The sequence below is a fragment of the Maniola hyperantus genome, chromosome 13 (genome assembly GCF_902806685.2).
Source record: "Maniola hyperantus chromosome 13, iAphHyp1.2, whole genome shotgun sequence".
Classification (NCBI taxonomy): domain Eukaryota; kingdom Metazoa; phylum Arthropoda; class Insecta; order Lepidoptera; family Nymphalidae; genus Maniola; species Maniola hyperantus.
Window position 1 is genome coordinate 4462313 of NC_048548.1, and position 18151 is coordinate 4480463.

Here is an 18151-nt window from a genome sequence, read left to right on the forward strand (position 1 = left end):
AATGTGAAACCAAAGAGTAATAATAATGCTCAGACTATAAGAAACACAGCTGCTCGATTGCGGTAGAATTAGAGGCCCCGCAGACGGTCAAGCATGTTTGTCAAACTTTACGTGTTTGACAAATGTGCTTGACCGTCTGCGGTTTTTTTCACGTGTTTGTCAAACAAACTACGTGCTTGTCAAACAAACTACGTGTTTGGCAAAAAATTTGATTGACCGGTCTGTTTGTCAAACATGCTTGACGGTGTACGGCTAGGTTTGCCAGGCGTCCGTTTGCCAGGCGTCCGGATAAAGCCGGACATAAGAACGTGACAAAATGATTATGTTTTGTCCTTATCACCGTGGCCAATTTTTTTTGTTTGCCAAAATGTATTTGTACGTGAGTATTTGGCAAACAACGTGAAGTGTAGAAGGAATGACATTTTACAAGTAAGAAAATCTGCTTGAGCGAGAGGGGCTGGGGAGTGTTGCACTAAGTATATGGCTCTGGGCACTGGTTATGGGCTGCGGCGTGTTGCGGCGGGCACGTAATTCCATGGTTGTGGATTTGACACCAGTGCTGCCAACTGCTTCCCATAAAATTACTGACATAGAATTATCTCATAGCATAAAATGCACTAAGCTAAGTTATTTCAAAAATGCAAAAAACACACAAATAAAATAAAATTAGCTAACTGTTTTTGTAAGCTTGAAGTCCTAATAGTACCTAAAGTTCTATGTTGGCAACACTGGTTGCCCCAGGCACGTAGACTGAGTAAAAAATCTAGACAAAAAAACGTTTGCTTTCTCATTCACACTAAAAAGAGAGCACAGATAAAGTTACTAATGTGATAGACGCAGCTAACCTATTTTTTGTCCCTTATCGTGTAACCGGTTTTTTTCAAGGACTACAACTTTAGTTGCAAAACAAACTTTGAGAATTCGTGGCGTCATTGTATTTCTCATTAGTTACGTTTAATACAAATATTGTTAATCAGTTAATACAAAATATATTGACTACTAAACAATGGTAATTGTCGTGTTATTCATCGTCACGTCGTGCTATCGCTATCTTAGACGCGGTTATACAGTACTAGTCTAGCTTTTTCACTCAATCTACGCCCAGGCACGAATTTATAACGGGGAATACCCAAAGAAGTTTTAAAACTTGGGGATACTTACCCATTATTTCGAAGAGAGTTTTTATTCTTGATGGTCTCGTTGGTTATGTTCTGTAACTTTGAATGTTAAAGTGTTAAGCCTTCAGGCTCCAAAAATATAGAAACTAGAATCCAGAGCCGAAAAGCCAATTGAAAAAAAAAACAGTGATGACAAATATTGAATTCGAATTTTGCATTTTGACATTGACAAAAAGATTTTTATGTATCTAATCGTGAATTCGTGATGTCCACCCACGAAATAAAAGGTGATGTCGGTATGTCGGTGATCGTGATCTAATCGGATCGGCGGAAAATATTTTAAAATTTAATTTTAGCCTGACATAGAAAATTCTCATTTCTCTGCAAAGAGCATTATTCTCTCTTGATTAAAGTAGGGACTCTAATAAACAATTACCTAACACATTAAGACTAATCAGCTGTTCATCAGCTGTTGACCAAGGTCTCCTAGTCGAACGAAAATCAGCAACATCGAGCTAAAGAAAAGAAAATTCTCATGGATGAATTCGTAAATTACATTCTGCTTATCTTGGTGATTCTCCCTGTAATTCTGTTCATAAACTTATGGGCAGGTATTGGATGGGAGTTATTTGTAAACAATTAAACAGAAGATTGACTACTGCCAGCCTACAAAGTTTACAAATATTAATCCATTGAAAGATCTGCTTATATATTAGTTACAAGCCCATTATTAGACTGGCAAATAAGAAATATATAATACTAGCCCGCGACTTCGTTCGCGTGGATTTACGTTTTTCAAAATCTCGCGGGAACTCTTATTTTCCGGGATAAAAAGTAGCCAATGTGTTAATCCAGGGTATAAACTATCTCCATTCCAAAAACTTTCGCCTTTATAATATTAGTCGGGATGCTTTTTTAGATATCACCTAAGAAATATGTTCTGAATATGTTTTTGTCCTAAGCAAAGTTGTCTAAAAAATTATAAAAATAGAATGTGGAAACAGTATAATGTACTTTATTATTTGCGTTAGCATTTTGCAAATGAAAACGAGCATAATCTATATCTATACTAATAAATAAAATGGAAGTGTCTGTCTGTAATGTTATTTTAACTGTGCCATAAATGAATCACACGTTTTAAAAAGTTTTGTCTGTCTGTCTGTTTGAACGGGCTAATGTTCGGAACGGTTGAACTAATTTTGACGGGACTTTCACAGACAAGTAGAGGATTAACCAAGGAGTAACATAGGCTACTTTTTAACTCATTTTCTAAAATCGTTTTAAGATGTATTTTTCTACCTATATACACCAAAATGTCCCCGAGATTTCTGAATCAATTTGAGTAATTTTTTAATCAATAGAGAAACTGCGACGTTGTCCCATAAAAATTTGGATCCCAACTCTACAACCCTGATGCTGTGCAGGACCTGACCACAAAAAAAGGATGGGATTTAGAAATTGTCAGTTATAAATTGGTATTGGAGGTACCTACTTACCAAGTGAAGACTGAACTCGAGGACTCTACTCCTTAACCCTGATGCTGTAAGGAATTGCATTTTTAAATTGTGGTGATGCCACAGGATTTTTAAAGAAACATGCGTTTAAATGTTTTTATGTTTGGTACTGAGATATCTTGCATCTCGAGGATGGGCTAATATGGATAGGCTACTTTGTGTTCTGGAAAATCAGAAATTCAGGATTTTTAAAAACCTAACCTAACTAGCGGGCGAAGCCGCGGGCATCAGCTAGTTATTAATAAAACATAAAAACGAATTAATATCTTTATTTTTATGAACATTTCAACAATTTTTATCATTGTAAATATACTTTAATAAATGTTTAAACAAATACTTAAACTTTGGTTTCATTTTTAATTTCTTTTGAAGATATTGTAGTCACTTATTTATATTATTTATTTTTATTTTTCATGTACCAAAATTGTAGTTACAAAGTAATAATAAATTAAGTTACATTGGAAATGTACTGTAACTTACAAATACAAATACAAACTTCTTTATTGCGAATATGGGTAAACAGTGAAGATGTTACAAAACAAAAAGGTACAGCCAAATTCTGCCTATCAGCATGCAATATGTTATGATATACCTAACAACGTGTACATAGTCTTGATAAAATTAGTCACATTATATATTTAGTCACAAAAATAATTAAATAATAGTATTGAGTTTTGTAGAAGAAAATTTTACAGTTTTTTTTAAATTTATCATCAAAGTACTTGTTTATGGAATAATAGCATTTTTTTACAAGAAATTCCTTAAGTTTGTATTTCAACATACTTATACTAAGAGATCTATCTGCGAGTTCTTTTGGTAATTTATTATAGATTCTAGGAGCCATATTTATTATACTCTTTCCAAATTTCGCGGATGAGTGCTGAGTGAAACAAATTTTGTTGTTCCTTCTGGCATTCTCAGAAAAGTTAAACAGATTTTCATTCGTTCTAATGAATACAACAACCTCATATATGTAAAGACATGGACAAGGAAGTACTTTCAATTTTTGAAAATATGGCTTACATGAATCAGTCGGTTGAAGGTACCCTTACCTACATGATAAACATTTTAAGCTGTATATTACACAATCATTTATTTTCTTTACAAATAATAATAATATAGAAAGTAATCCCTGTTCACTGACACCTCATCTTTAACATATCAAAAGTTAATTTTATTGTTTAAAAATCTTTGTGTTCGATTTCTACCCATGTGTTCACACATTGTGGCTAATTCCTTTGTACACAATCTCTAAACTAAACTAAAATATCACGTCTAAATCTATTGCTATCCCTTTCATAATGTTGCTTGCGGAAAAGGAAAGCACTAGATTAAGACCTGTTAATTTAGTTTAGTTTAGAGATTGTGTACTAGAGAATCGGCCCCATTGTTTGTCTAATTGAGTTGAAACTTTGTATCGATGTTGTTGGCACTTGCGTGAAGGTTTCTGGCATCAAAGCTACTTACCATTAAAGTACAAAAAGGTGGCATGCAAGTTGTTTAAACAAATAAAGAAAAGTAAGAGACAACTCTTGGTGGAGTCTTTACATAACCATTGGTTATGTGACAGTGCGACAAGGGTATCTTGGCGCGTGGCGAAAATAGGAACTTACGTTGCCGTTTAACTAAATTGTCCCCTTTGCACCCCCTTCGTTCTCCAACAGCGCCCCCTGTTAATGTCATTCAAGTGCCAAGAGAGCCTTGTCGCACTGTATCTTATCTTTGTAACTTCAGAATGACTTGACTGATTGAGGTCATATTACCACAATATACAGTGTGTTTGCTAAATCATATAACATGACAAATAAGGTATGTAGTAAGTAGTTCCAAACAGTTGCCATAGATTCTTTTGTCTCTACTACTTAACAAATGTTCAAAGGACACAGCCCAGTGTTCATGTCCACAGAATTTTCTTACAGTTTCATTTCAGCTATCAAAGTCCTCTCATCTCCCTTGGGCAACACACTACAAAGTTCATTACTTTTTGGTACACCTACACATCGGTACTAAACTCAGCTTGCCGGCATGTTACAGACATTATCTACATTGTTATTTTTATTAATATATCTCTATAATATAAAAATGAATGACCAAATGTGTTGGTCATCGCAAATCTCGAGAACCGCTGAAACGATTTCGCTAATTCTTTTTTTATAATATTCTTTGAAGTACGAGGAAGGTTCTTACGGAGAGAAAAATTTAATTCAACCTCCCCCTCAATTTTCTACACTCCACCCGAGCGAAGCCGGGGCGGTTCAGCTGGTAATAGATAAAATATATCTATAGAACCGATGAGTCTATCGGTGCAAAGCTGGGGCAACCCTGCTTGTATTAATATAAAATAGCATGCCGCCTAATAATGACTACATAATTAATTAAAAAAACTATTTAAAATTAAAACTATTTAAAAATTAATTATTTTACTTAGATAGTAACTAACAATATTATAAATGTGAAAGTTTGGATATTTATTACTTTTTGACGCCACAATTTAGCTGGGAATGGATATAGCTTATACCCTGAACCCACATTTCATCCCGGGAAATCAAAAAGTTCCCGCGGGATTTAAAACCCATAACCACGGTCCACGCGGACAAAGTCGCGAGTAATCAATAAAATGTTAAATATCAAATTGTGTAGGTACATTTTATAAAGGAACATCTTTTAGTTTAATTATATACATTAAATAAAAAATATCACTTATATTAATATCAAAAGGCCTAGCACAACCACCACAAGAATTAACCACAGATTTTACTGATGGTGGAAACCAGTTATTTCCTATGCAGTAGTTCCAAATGTTACGTGCGGAATTCCATGATATACATGGAACTACAAGCTTAATTTGCTATCATCTGACATCGGAGCATCTTCAGGAAATGTATTACTACATCTCCTACATACATTGTGTTCTAGAAGATTTGTGCTTGCTTTTCCTGCTTCTTTAGTAGTGGGAGGGCGGGCGGTGCTGCACGTTGTACCACACAGATTTGTTTGTTTTGGCGGATTATAGCAAATTAAGCTTGTAAATCCTTGTATAAACTGTAATTACCTTACGAATTCCTTTAGATGATTTGCCATCTTGGTTCCCCTCCTGACACTAATTATGACATGTGTGAACGCGACACTACTCTATCCACGGAAAGAAGTTGGTATAGAGCTCTCAGTGGGCGCTAACCATTTTGAGTGGCCAACCAATCACAAACATGTTTTCAAAGAACATTCGAAATTCAATTGGTTGGGTGTAACAAAATGGTTAACTGCCACTGGGTTTTTTATCTTTGTCATTTGTATGGGATTGCGTAACAGAGAGATCCTTATACTAACTTCTCTCCGTGGAGTCAGGAGTCGTGACTATAATTTAACTTTCTCTAAATTTCACTAGACAGCAGTAGTTCCTCCATACCCATGTGGCCCCTATGTCTCCAAACTCTGTATCTTGCAATGTCCTTGCGTGTCACCATTCCAACAACCTATTCAAAAGAAATAATTAAAATACACATATATATGAACGCAGATCTATCGTGCATGCACTGTGAGTCGAGTCAGAGTGGAGTGCCAAGACCTTACCTCGTTGTGGTCGTTGACGATGGGCAGATGTCGCAGGCCGAGCGCGCGGAACAAGCGGAACAGTCTCGGCAGCGACGCGCGGTGCGGCAGAGTGTAAGGCGACGGGTTTATGAACGGTCGCAGATCTATTGTGCAAGTCTTTTCCCAGTCTGAGATTTCCAACTGCAAATAGAAGTTGGTTATTGAAGTGAAAACGTCTTTAGGCACGTTGGGCGATTTTGCTCAGACTTAAGTTTACGAAAAATGAGACATTCATGCCCGCGATATAACGCTGTCTCGTTTTAACGCTGTCTTAACTCTTAAATTTGAGCAATGTCAAGTGTGCTCTATAAATCTCAAAGTAAAGTTAGTGTATATTCCTCTACGTTATAAAGTCAGTATTTTAAGCTGTAGGTCAGTCAGTCAGGTTTTCCTTTATATTATAGACTAGCGGATACCCGGCGTGTGCTTAATAGCGAAAAGAAAGTGCCTAATGCTGAAGTATTAGAGGCGCCGGGATAAACTAACTCATAGGTATGTGGCACAGCTTTCAAAAATAAACGTTTTTATGTCTTCTTTCTTTCTTTCTAATGCATTATTTGAGTGGTCTAACACCATCTTCGCATTATTGGCTTTCCGGTTTGGGGCACATCGGTTGGATGGTTTCAAGGTCTATAACGGACATAGGTACAAACATTTTTTGTGTTTTATATATTGTTAGGATTGGTAGAAGATAGATGGTAAATATTACCTCCCCTATGGAAGGGTATCTGGGATATTCCTTCCTGAACATGTTCATGTCCACATTGAAGTTCGACCACGTCGTGTTGGCGTTCTCGTTGTATATCTTGTTTTGTAGCAGTACTATCAACTGGGATCGTAATATCATTCCTCGTAGCCGCTTATATGTGGTCACTTCAACCTAAAAATTATGTGCTTATGATGGCGGCGCGTCACATGCTTGCGACAAATAGCAAACAATAAGCACTGGCAAGCGTGTGGATGTGTGTTTGCGTATGCTTGCCGACGCTTGGGAGCGCTTGCCATTCGATCCGGTTAGCAGTATATAAAATACTCTGTGGTGTTTTCCGATGTGTGTTGTATATCGCAAGCATGTGTCGACGTCATAACAGGTCTCTCTGGGGACCTACCGCCTATTGACAATCGCGATTACTGCTGTTTGGCCAACTCTCGCTATTTGCTAAAAGGAATTCATCATTTACAAATAATATAATCATCACTTTTTATCACATCGATCGAAAATCATCAGTATGCATTAGGAGTGATTGTGGTCAAGCATATTATAAATGCGAAAGTGTTTTTGTTGGTTTGTCTTTCAATCACGCCGCAACGGAGCAAACGGATCGATGTGTAGATAGTTAAAGACATGGAGAATGACTACTTTTTATCCCGATAAATCAAAGAGTTCCCACGAGATTTTTAAAAACCTAAATCTATGCGGTCAAAGTCGCGAGCACCAGCTAGTAGAGCCATCACGCATGGTCGACTAATTTTACATATAAATTACAGATTCTAACGGCCGCGAAACTAGTCGGCTGTACGTAACGGGTCGTAGTGAATAAAAAAAGCAACTTACATCATCAGCCAACGGTGGGTCGACAACTGGAAAGCCATTGTATGACACCACGCGTAGAATCTCCACAATATGCCCAACATTCTCAACTGTACGCAGAGTGAACACGGGATGCGACATCACCTCTGACGCGTAGATGTTGTGCGCTAGAGGCGGTGGCTCCCACGGCAGTAGAGGCACGCCGGCCAGTTGGATGTGAATGTCGTATATACCCTGACGACCAATAATAATCAATTTAAGGCTTTATGCTACGGCCATAATGATGAAAACACTGCTGGTTCTGCAACTTTTTTGTTGTTTAGCGACTTTCGCTCAAGAATTTGCAATTCTGAGTGAGATATTGTAATCCTCAAGCAAAAGTTAAGATTTGACGGCTGCCAACCGCTATCAAATCACCAGTTTTATATGGAGATTGGGAATAATAGGTGAGCACACTTCGCGATAGTCGCTGCTAAACGTACAAAATGCTCCACAATGTACCCAACGTTCTCGACCGTGCGCAGAGTGAAGACGGGATGCGACATCACCTCTGACGCGTAGATGTTATGCGCCAGAGGCGGTGGCTCTCACGGCAGTAGAGGCATGCCAGCCAGTTGGATGTGAATGCCGTATTTACCATTACGACCAATAGTCAATTTAAGTCTTGGCTTTTGCTACGGCCATAATGACGAAAACACTGCTGATTCTGCAACATTTTAACATACCTCTCTTCGTAACTCGCTGTACTGTACGACTCGTGTGGTGATCCAGCCCAGTTCAGCAGCAGCGCTGACTAGCGCATACTTCGCTAGGTTTATACTCTGTGCAACAAAATACAAAACAAGGAAAACTTACCTCATTGAAGAAGTCTCCGGTCCATTTCGCAATCACCAGGGTAATGATGATGGGGAGAGCGTTGGAGATCTGTCCCGTAGTCTCAATGATGATGACGGTGAGGGAAATCGTCATGCGCACCACGCCGCCCAGTTGAGCTGCGGCGCCGACTAGCGCGTACTTTGCTGGATTTATACTCTGCACAAAATATACTAATCATTTATCTGCAGAGTGTGGGTAAGTAAATAAATACACAAATTGGGGAAATTTGATAAAACTGCAGTGGACTGGACTGAGGGATGAAAATTGAAGAACATATTATCTAAATATATAAAAAGAAAAGGTGACTGACTGACTGACTGATCTATCAACGCACAGCTCAAACTACTGGACGGATCGGGCTGAAATTTGGCATGCAGATAGCTATTATGACGTAGGCATCCGCTAAGAAAGGATTTTTGAAAATTCAATTCGCGAGCATAAGCTAGTAGTGTATAAGATGGTTCCCGCGCTACTTCGTTCGCGAGGATTTGGGTTTTTTAAATAGCCGTGGGAACTTTTTGTTTTATAAAAAGTAGCATATATCCATCTTGAAGATGCAAGCCATCTCTGTACAAAATAAATGATGCCTGCGATCATCTACGGGATTTAGGTTTTTTAAAAATCCCGTGGGAACTCTTTTGTTTTCCAGGTCACAAAGTAACCTATGTCTGGCCCTGGGTACTGGTACCTGGTATTGGTACAGCTATCTCTGTACCAAATTTCATCAAAATCAGTTAAACGTGACAGACGCACTTTTGCATTTTTAATATAAATATAGATAGTAGTACTGATTCTGAGCACAACTAAATTTTAGAGTATTTGCATCCTCTTCTTATGTGAAAAGGACAGATACAGTTTGACAGTTTTATATTTAATTTAGAGCTGTCAAACCTCGCGACTTTAACTGCGAGTTTGTAGCGTGCACTAAAATTTAGAGTCTTTAAATGTAAAATTCATGTTCTGTCCTTTTTCAGCGGTATTAAAAAGAAAAAGATGCAGATATTCTTTAGAGAAAAGTTTAGAGAAAACAACAGAATCGGCGCCAGTATGGACTTACATGATATGGCAGCATATACTGGATCAATATAGCCAGCGACCGTCCCCAGGCGGCGCCGGTGAGCAGGTTGGGTATGAACAGTCCACTGGACACCGCCAGGCCGAAGGTCCACGTGGACAGGAGGAAGTAGCAGACCACAAACACCAGCAACGACAAGGGTTTGTAAGACCCCATGGGGTCGTGTAGAAACGAGCGTACCGACGCTTCGGGCGTTTGGAACCAGATCGCTGCCATGGTGTTGTATTCGCCGTCAGCGCAGAATAGCTGTGAATAATACATAAATCTCGTAAGATTCTATAGAGCGTGACAGGTCGAGATGACAATCGGGGAGGGGACCCCCGCGCTAACCTGATGCGAGCGAGCGCGGGTAACATGTTTTGTTATATTCCTTCTTACGTGAAGCTAGAGTACCCAGCAGGAAATATTACACATCGAATTTTAGAAAGAGATATCGGCTTCGTAGAGCGTCGTCTCTGTCACTCATACCTATGTGACATTTTGTCGGTCTCAGCAACAGAGACAAACGCTCTACAAAACCTTTATCCCTTTCTAAAGTTCAATGTGTTTTCTAAGTGAGCGATAAGATGTGAATCCAAGGTTCCGCAATTTTTGATACATGTTTCAAAATTATTTAGAAATTACTAAATATTTTTAAGTGTAGGTTAACATTTCCTTGAAGTGTAGATAAAAACACTAAAAAATTATAAAAATATTTAGAAATTTCCTTGAAGTGTAGGTAAAAACACTATCATAAAAATATAAAATGCTGTGTATTTACTTGCAACGGCACTTTCGTCGGGTCTTCCCCTAGCGGCCGGCAGTCGTCCAACACGAACATCATAAGGAAGCCGCAAGTGGCGGTCACGGCCGCGACCAGGCACGCCTCTACCACGCGCAGCCACGGCGTTCTTATGTACCTAACAATAACGGCTTCTATAAACTGGTAACGGGTCGGTGTTTTGAAGCAAACTCTAAGGTTTTTTTTTTTAAATTTATAAAAGAATATTAGCCATGTTAAGTGACTAATATTCCCCTTTCCTCTCCAACTAAGGGTCAGGCTTGTGCTAGGAGCAGGTACGACAATAGTGAAACGGGCGGGGTTTGAACCGTCGACCTTTCGGTTTTCAGTCCACTCCTTTACCGGTTGAGCTATTGAGGCTCAAACTGTTAACTACATAGGTGCTACAATTAATCACATACTTTGTTAAGCTAACGAAAGAGGAATGTGCAGTGCTCAGACAAGCCGCCAAGCGCTTATGAGCACGAAGAAATCAACATTGTAATCTTTTGTTTTTGTGGAAATCTCTATATATAAAAATGAATCGCTAAATGTGTTGCTGATCGAAAATCTCCAGAACAGCAGAACCGATTTCGCTAATTCTTTTCACAATATTCCTTGAAGTACGAGGATGGTTCTTACGGAGAGAAAAATTAAAAAAAATCCAGAAAAAGAATCGACTGTTAGGCGGTACGAAGTTCGCCAGGGTAGCTAGTAAATTATAAAATTATAAATTTGCAGCACCAGAGGAACCACCAACACTTTTTTTGTGATATATAAACGGTTTTAAGATTTTTCCCTTTACTTGTGCTATAAAACATTGCTACATCTAAAAATTTTGACATGACGACTCACGACATCCAAAGTTAATAGTGACGTTGTGAGTGCATAGAGTGCCGAAAAGCTCGTAAAGTTCCAGTGAAAAGAACAAGAAAGCGGGTAGTTCGAACTTCATCTCTCGTAGCCCTCTAGTACCGTCGTGACCACGAGTCATGCAATGGGTCGAAATATCGATAATTCAAAATCATAATATTGACCGTGGTATAGGTATATAAACCCGTTATTTACATTATAAAGTGTGTCTATCTGTCTGTTACCTTTTCACGGCCTGATTTGAGCAAAATTTGGTACTGAGATAGCTCGAATCTCGGAGACGGATACAGACTATTTTTTATCCCGGAAAATCAATGAGTTTCAATGGGATTTCTACCCCTACCCCACCCAGTAATGGATCTTAATTACGAAACTACTTACCTTATACGAAATACGGACAGTTTGTAATTGATATAATTCCATAGAGCACCCATAAGACCACCAATCATCCCAAAGAGCATAAACACAGGTAGCTCATAGAACTGGAATGGAAACGGTTCCATCTTGCCGAGATTCAATAAACCTACAAAGACATTTTTACCGTTATTCATGCATGCAGATGGCAGGCATAGCACTAGCCCATGGCCGTAAGATGAGTTTAGGGGTTCAAAACCCCCACCACCTTCCACTCTCGCAAAAAGAATACAACCGTTTTTAAATTTACCAAATTTTTTGCAGTTTTCAAGCATTAAATTTAAAAAAAAAAAATCTTTTTATTTATGATTTTTCTTATTTTTGACGAAGGAAAGAGTTTTTCCATAATTCATACTATCGTACAGTTTTCAATTTTTTTTAATGATTCACGGTTTTCGGATTTTTCCCTTTAGTTGTGCTTTATGACATCGCTACCTGCCAAATTTTATGATTCTAGGTCAACGGGAAGATGTACCTACCCTATAAGTTTTGATTCCCTTGACGGGTCTTGACAGACACGACAGACACGACAGACAGACAGACAACGAAGTGATCCTTTAAGGTATCCTTTTTTCTTTATAAAGTACAAAACCCTAAAAAATGTAGTGTCATGATTTCCACATGGAAAATGTAGTATAATGTTTTCCATGTGGAAAATGTGGGTAATGTTTTCCATGTGGAAATCTGGGTAATGTTTACCTGGATAACTCAATTCCCCTGGGTGTCCGTGATAGGCAGACAGCGCGAAGTTGAGTGTGAACGTGCAAACGACCGTCCCAAAGAAAGTCCGCCATGTGAGGCCTTGGTTCCAGAAACTTGTGCCTTCCTCTAACGAAAATAGTACTCCACCTATAAAAAGGTTTTCATTAATAGATAGAGTGATTCAAAAGGAAGGTTTATACATATTTTTTAATATTGTTTTGTGTTAATTTGTTGAAATATGCGATAATTGTTCAAGATTTCACCGAAAATGCTGTCTAATTTTTTTTGAAATACAATACATAAATAAATAAATAAATAAACAAGTCTTATCATAATAAGAATATTATTAATCACTCCACACCCACACCACATCAGTGTCTATTATCAACTGTACTGGTGCAATACCAGTGCATAGTCGGATTATTATTCTATTATTCAGATTACTAGCGGATATCCGGCGTGTGCTACTACGCTAAAATTTGCCTAATGCATTTTTATTGGTCTAAAACAATCTTCGCATTGTTGCCTTTCTAATGAAACCGGTTTGGGCCACATCTGTAGGGCGATTGTCTAAAACCTGCATCAATCATTATTACAATCTCAATTGTTCTGATTGGCTGAATTTGTGCAATTCTTGTTGCAACAATGCATTGTAGCCAATAGTGAGCGAGCGTTAACCAATCAGAGATGATTGCGATCGTGACATTGTAGCTGTCATTCTCCCGCAATCGTGCAGCTGTTAGATGGTTGCAAAGTCTATAACGGACACAGGTAGAAAAAGGTCATTTTTGTGTATCATATATTAAGATTACCAATAGGTGCACCAAAAGCTGCAGACACACCAGCGGCCGCGCCTCCCGACACGAAGTCCCGTTTCTCGTGGTCTTCCCGGAAGTACTGGAAGATCTTGAAGTCCTTGTTGAAGGTTGTGCTCTTGCCCTGCGAGATGCCCGCCGCGACCACAGCCCCGCTGTGTATCATAGGGCCTTCCTACAACGTGACATACCTACATTAACACTGTACACCAATGGCGCCGATTCTGTTGTCTTTCTCTTAAGCCAATTTAGAGTATCTGAATCTTTTTCTTTTTAATATTGCTAAATAGGGACGGAACATTAATTTTACATTTAAATTCTCTAAATTTTAGTGCACGCTACAAATTTAAACAATAGGCTCGCGACTGGCAGTACAGTCACGAGGTTTGACAGCTCTAATATAGTATCCTCTATTAATCTGTGGCTCTAAATTAAATTTAAAACTGTCAAACTGTGTGTGTCCTTTTCATATTACATTAGTAAGAAGACGTTGCGAATACTTTAAAATTTTGTTGTGCTCAGAATCAATACCATTGTTTGCCTGTCCCTAAACTAAAAGGATGGGTCTTACTAATATAATGCTACCATGCTTGCTGCGGAAAAGGACAGCACTTTACTCTATCCACGGAAAGAAGTCAGTATAGCGCTCTCTCTGTTACGATATCCCATGCAAATGACAGAGCCAAAAATCTCAGTGGGCATTAATACCATTTTGAGTAACCAACCAATCACAAACCAAACTACGATTTCGAATTGAATTATAAATGCAAACATGTTTATTGAAAACATGTTTGTGATTTAGCGATTTAGCGTTCCGGTCCGATGCAGTGTAGAAACTAGAAACCAAAGGTTTAATAAAAAACCTGCCAAGTGCGAGTCAGACTCGCGCACTGAGGGTTCCTTATCACAATCGTACATTATCGACAATTTGCACGATAAATCAGAAACTATTATGCCTAAAAATAAATAAAAATCTGTTTTAGAATGTACGAGTAAAGCCCTTTCATATGTCCACTTGGTATATTAATCTTATTTTGAAAGTTGAAAATAGCAATATTTGTTCATGAACACATTTTAATTTTTTTCTTGTGATGTAACCACAAATTCACGGTTTTTAGATTTTTACCCTCATATCTGTTATAAGACCTACCTTCCTGCCAAATTTCATGATTCTAGGTCAAAGGGAAGTACCCTGTAGGTTTCTTGACAGACAGATGGACGGACGGACGGACAGACAGACAGACAGACAGACAAACAGACAGACAGACAACAAAGTGATCCTATAAGGGTTCCGTTTTTCCTTTTGAGGAACGGAACCCTAAAAATTACCATACCCCTTCCAAACTTTTACCAAGTTGAGGGACAGTAGGTACAGGCTAATTTAGATTAGATTAGAAAAACTCTGAAGATTTGCTCTTACCTTCCCACCAGCCAATCCCCCAACAACTGCAGAAATCACGCCAACAGCTTTCACAAACAGTGTTTTAATCCTGACAACCCTCGGTACTTTGACTCCGTTCAAGTAACATTTTACTTGGGGAATACCGCTACCGGCTGCTACGGGCTAAAATATAGTATAGTAACGTGAATATTTTAAGAAATAATATACATAATTAATAATTAAAATAACCCTCCTTTGGGCTTCGCCGCAGTCAGGTAAAAAGCCGGTCACGTGCGAGTCGCACTCGCACACGAAGGGTTCCGCACCATCGTAAGTACAAGAAATCTCAAACCAGAAAGGTAACGACGGACAGCGCCATCTTAATGTTCAAATCTTTAATTTTTTGTGATGTAACAAATTCACGGTTTTCGGATTTTTTCTTTACTTGTGCTATAAGACAAGCTACCTGCCAAATTTCATGATTCTATGTCAACCCTATAGATTTTGATTCCCCCGAATTGACAGACAGAAAACGAAGTGATCCTATAAGACTTCCTTTTTTTTTTGAGGTACAGAACCCTAAAAATATTCATCAAGCTGATCAATTAATATTAAGCCATCGAAGTGTTCACGCATGTTCACATAAAAAACGAGCGCACTTTTTTACATACCTCAACATATGCCACTAACATAGATCCAAAGAACACTATACATATATTAGATAACACCCACAGTAGGTACGGTATGTATAATTTGTCCAACAACACATATCTATCCACAGCTGAATGGAAGGTCAAGCAAATTATTACTCATAGTTCCTGATATGATATTGAGGGAGGATTGGCCTAGTTACATAAAGCTGCAAAGTGCAAACACATTACTGTGTCACAAGTCACAACACAATTAATAAATTAGAGTACACTGAGCATTACATTGGCGAGTATCACAGACCACCACCTACAGACGCCTAATAGCCTAATACACCTCGAAATGCCAAGCTTAGGCAATTGCTTAGCATAAAAGTCACCCCACGCCCGTTCGGTACCCTCATTTTTCATTAAAGTTTTCAATAAACGTAAACTTATTGAAAAATTCTATTACAATGTAAAGGATTATTTAAATAAAAAGAAAGCTTCGGAATGAGTTGCTTAACAGCTTTGTGATAGTTCTAATAAGTTTAAGTGATTTTGTAATATGGTGATAATAAAAAGAATACCTGGCTGAGTTTGCTCAGACTTGAGCGCGATTGGAACCCTCGTGGATTTAGTTGCTCTGATATTATATCTGATCAGATTTAGTCTGCTAGCTTTTCACGGCCCAACAGTTTAAGCGATTTTGATGAAATTTGGTATACAGTTAGCTTACATTCCGGGGAAGGACATAGGCTTTTTATCCCGGAAAATCAAAGAGTTCCCACGGGTTTCTTAAGGGCCTGTTTAACCGATTTATACGAAATTCAGTACAGAGATAGCTTGCATCCCAAAAATTGACATAGGCAACTTTTTATCCCAGAAAATCAAAGAGTTCCCCCAGGATTTTTAAAAACCTAAATCCACACAGATGAGGTCGCAGGCATCCTTTAGTTCTGAATAATTACGTTGACTTTGAACACAGTGTAATATACAATACTAAGCTAAAAAAAATTACTAGGAAAAAGATATACATATAATGTGTTTTAAAAAAGGATACATTTTTTCAGCTGTTTATATTTGATTTTTGAAAATTCCTCAATGCATATGTCTATTGTGAAAGCTATAAGTGCTGTTATGACTCCTATAACTAGAATGATAAACCATCGTGCCATATCCTTCCATACAATAAAAGCATAGCCTCTTTTTCTTTCTTCATCCAATAGTAAATGGTTTTCACATGTGTCATAATCCAAACTCTGTAAAAATATCACTTTAATGTAAAAAATATATATCTAGGTGTAAAAAAAACATTAAAAGATAAAAATACTAGTACTTGACTAGTATTTTCATAGAATACGAAAAAAAACGGCCAAGTGCGAGTCAGACTCACGTACCAGGGTTCCATATACTAGACTACCAGCTGTTTGTAATACTTACAATTTTTTTAACTAAACAGTTATTCTTTTCAAAAAGCAACATTATATACAAAAATTGTTAAGTCTATTTACTTTAAAGATATTTAATCTTTTCTCAAAACATTCTAACCTCATATTTGGCTGAAAGGGTGTTCATGGAACCAGGTTCAATTTTCTGTACTGGTTGTCTTCTTCGAACACCGTGACTTCCTTGTAGGTCATCTTCAACTGTTTCCTAAAAATGCAGATCAACAAGCAATTATTTTTTCAATAGTTATAGGAGATATGGAAAAACTTAGTACATACTTTTAATGCTGCTTAGTACTTAAATAAAAAGTATTTAAGTAACTTAGATAGTAGGCTACTGCCTAACAAACTAGGCTTTTATTGACATGTAAACAAAATAGCTCAGTAATGATAACACTTAGGGCTCTGTTACAGTTGTACAAGAAGGCATTATGTAAGTAAGTAATTAATATATGTGAGGCCTTACAGAGTGGCATATTCCAATAGGAAAAAAACTCCTTATTAAAGGATATTAAAAAGAAAAATGATAGCACTAGAGAGAGAGACCATGTATGGCTAGTCCTATATATCCAACCTGCTTAAAATTTGGACTTTAAACTTGCTGTATCAATTGTTACAAAACTGGACAGTCACAGAGGATTTGCACTGGAATTTCATTTATTCTATTCTAATGGATCAGCTCCTAGCAGATTTACCTACTCATTTCAGTTTTGTTGTACAGTAAACTCTAAATATTAAAGATTTACCTGAATATCATGGTTCAAATCTGTATAGTTTGATGTGCTGGGATCTTCATTGCTTACTAGCTGAGCTGTATCAGATGTTGATTCACTCACAGTCTCTTCCATTATTTGTGTAGAACTATTACTCATGTTTGCAGCTGTTTTGATACACTTTAAACTTTTAATTTAAACACTTTATCATATTACTTTATGGGAATCACAAAAATATGAGCTAAGTTTATATTAGAAAAGTAAAAACATTGTATTGAATATTGTACCTAACTGAATTATATTATTAGGCTTACATTTCAAATTATTAATTACAAAATATACACTTTATAATAAAATTATTTTAACATAAAAACAAAAGGCCTCCAATAAGCCTCCAATACAAAAACATTGAAAACACGAAAATCCATGAATGAAATGATTCATCAACTGTCAAAAATGACAATGACATAAATCGAAGCATAGACAGAACAAAAATAGGTAATTTCATAGTTAGAGATGTTGATGTATTCGATGTCGATAATGAAAATCGATTTCTAAACTATTCTATTAGATTTTTTATTAAGTATGAAAATAGATAATTTATGAAATTAATAAATTACCCGTCTCTATTAATAATATTAATCTGCAGTATTAGGTAACTATATCAATTTTATTTGCTTCTTTAAAAATAATTCAAAATCTAACATTTTATTT

At 37.3% G+C, this 18151-nt stretch overlaps 1 protein-coding gene across 1 annotated transcript; it reads right to left on the reverse strand.

Annotated features, from left to right (window-relative positions):
* Positions 1 to 2891: 2891 nt before the first annotated feature.
* On the reverse strand, positions 2892 to 17849 carry ClC-b (chloride channel protein 7). The gene is made up of 15 exons (XM_034974409.2): positions 17471 to 17849; positions 16828 to 16932; positions 16340 to 16538; positions 15322 to 15431; positions 14690 to 14833; positions 13267 to 13444; positions 12452 to 12601; positions 11720 to 11861; positions 10466 to 10604; positions 9688 to 9951; positions 8610 to 8786; positions 7779 to 7988; positions 6933 to 7103; positions 6203 to 6364; positions 2892 to 6105 (listed from the first exon to the last, which is right to left on the reverse strand). Exons 1-15 carry the CDS (start codon positions 17594 to 17596, stop codon positions 6004 to 6006), a joined length of 2379 nt encoding a protein of 792 aa, XP_034830300.1. The 5' UTR covers positions 17597 to 17849; the 3' UTR covers positions 2892 to 6003.
* Positions 17850 to 18151: the final 302 nt, after the last annotated feature.

Coding starts and splice junctions, on each gene's coding strand:
- ClC-b (XM_034974409.2), bottom strand. CDS start 17,596: ATGAGTAATAGTTCTACACAAATAATGGAAGAGACTGTGAGTGAATCA. Junction 16,539..16,827: donor CCCTTTCAGCCAAATATGAG/GTTAGAATGTTT, acceptor ATATTTTTACAG/AGTTTGGATTATGACACATG. Junction 15,432..16,339: donor ATATAAACAGCTGAAAAAAT/GTATCCTTTTTT, acceptor CCTTCCATTCAG/CTGTGGATAGATATGTGTTG.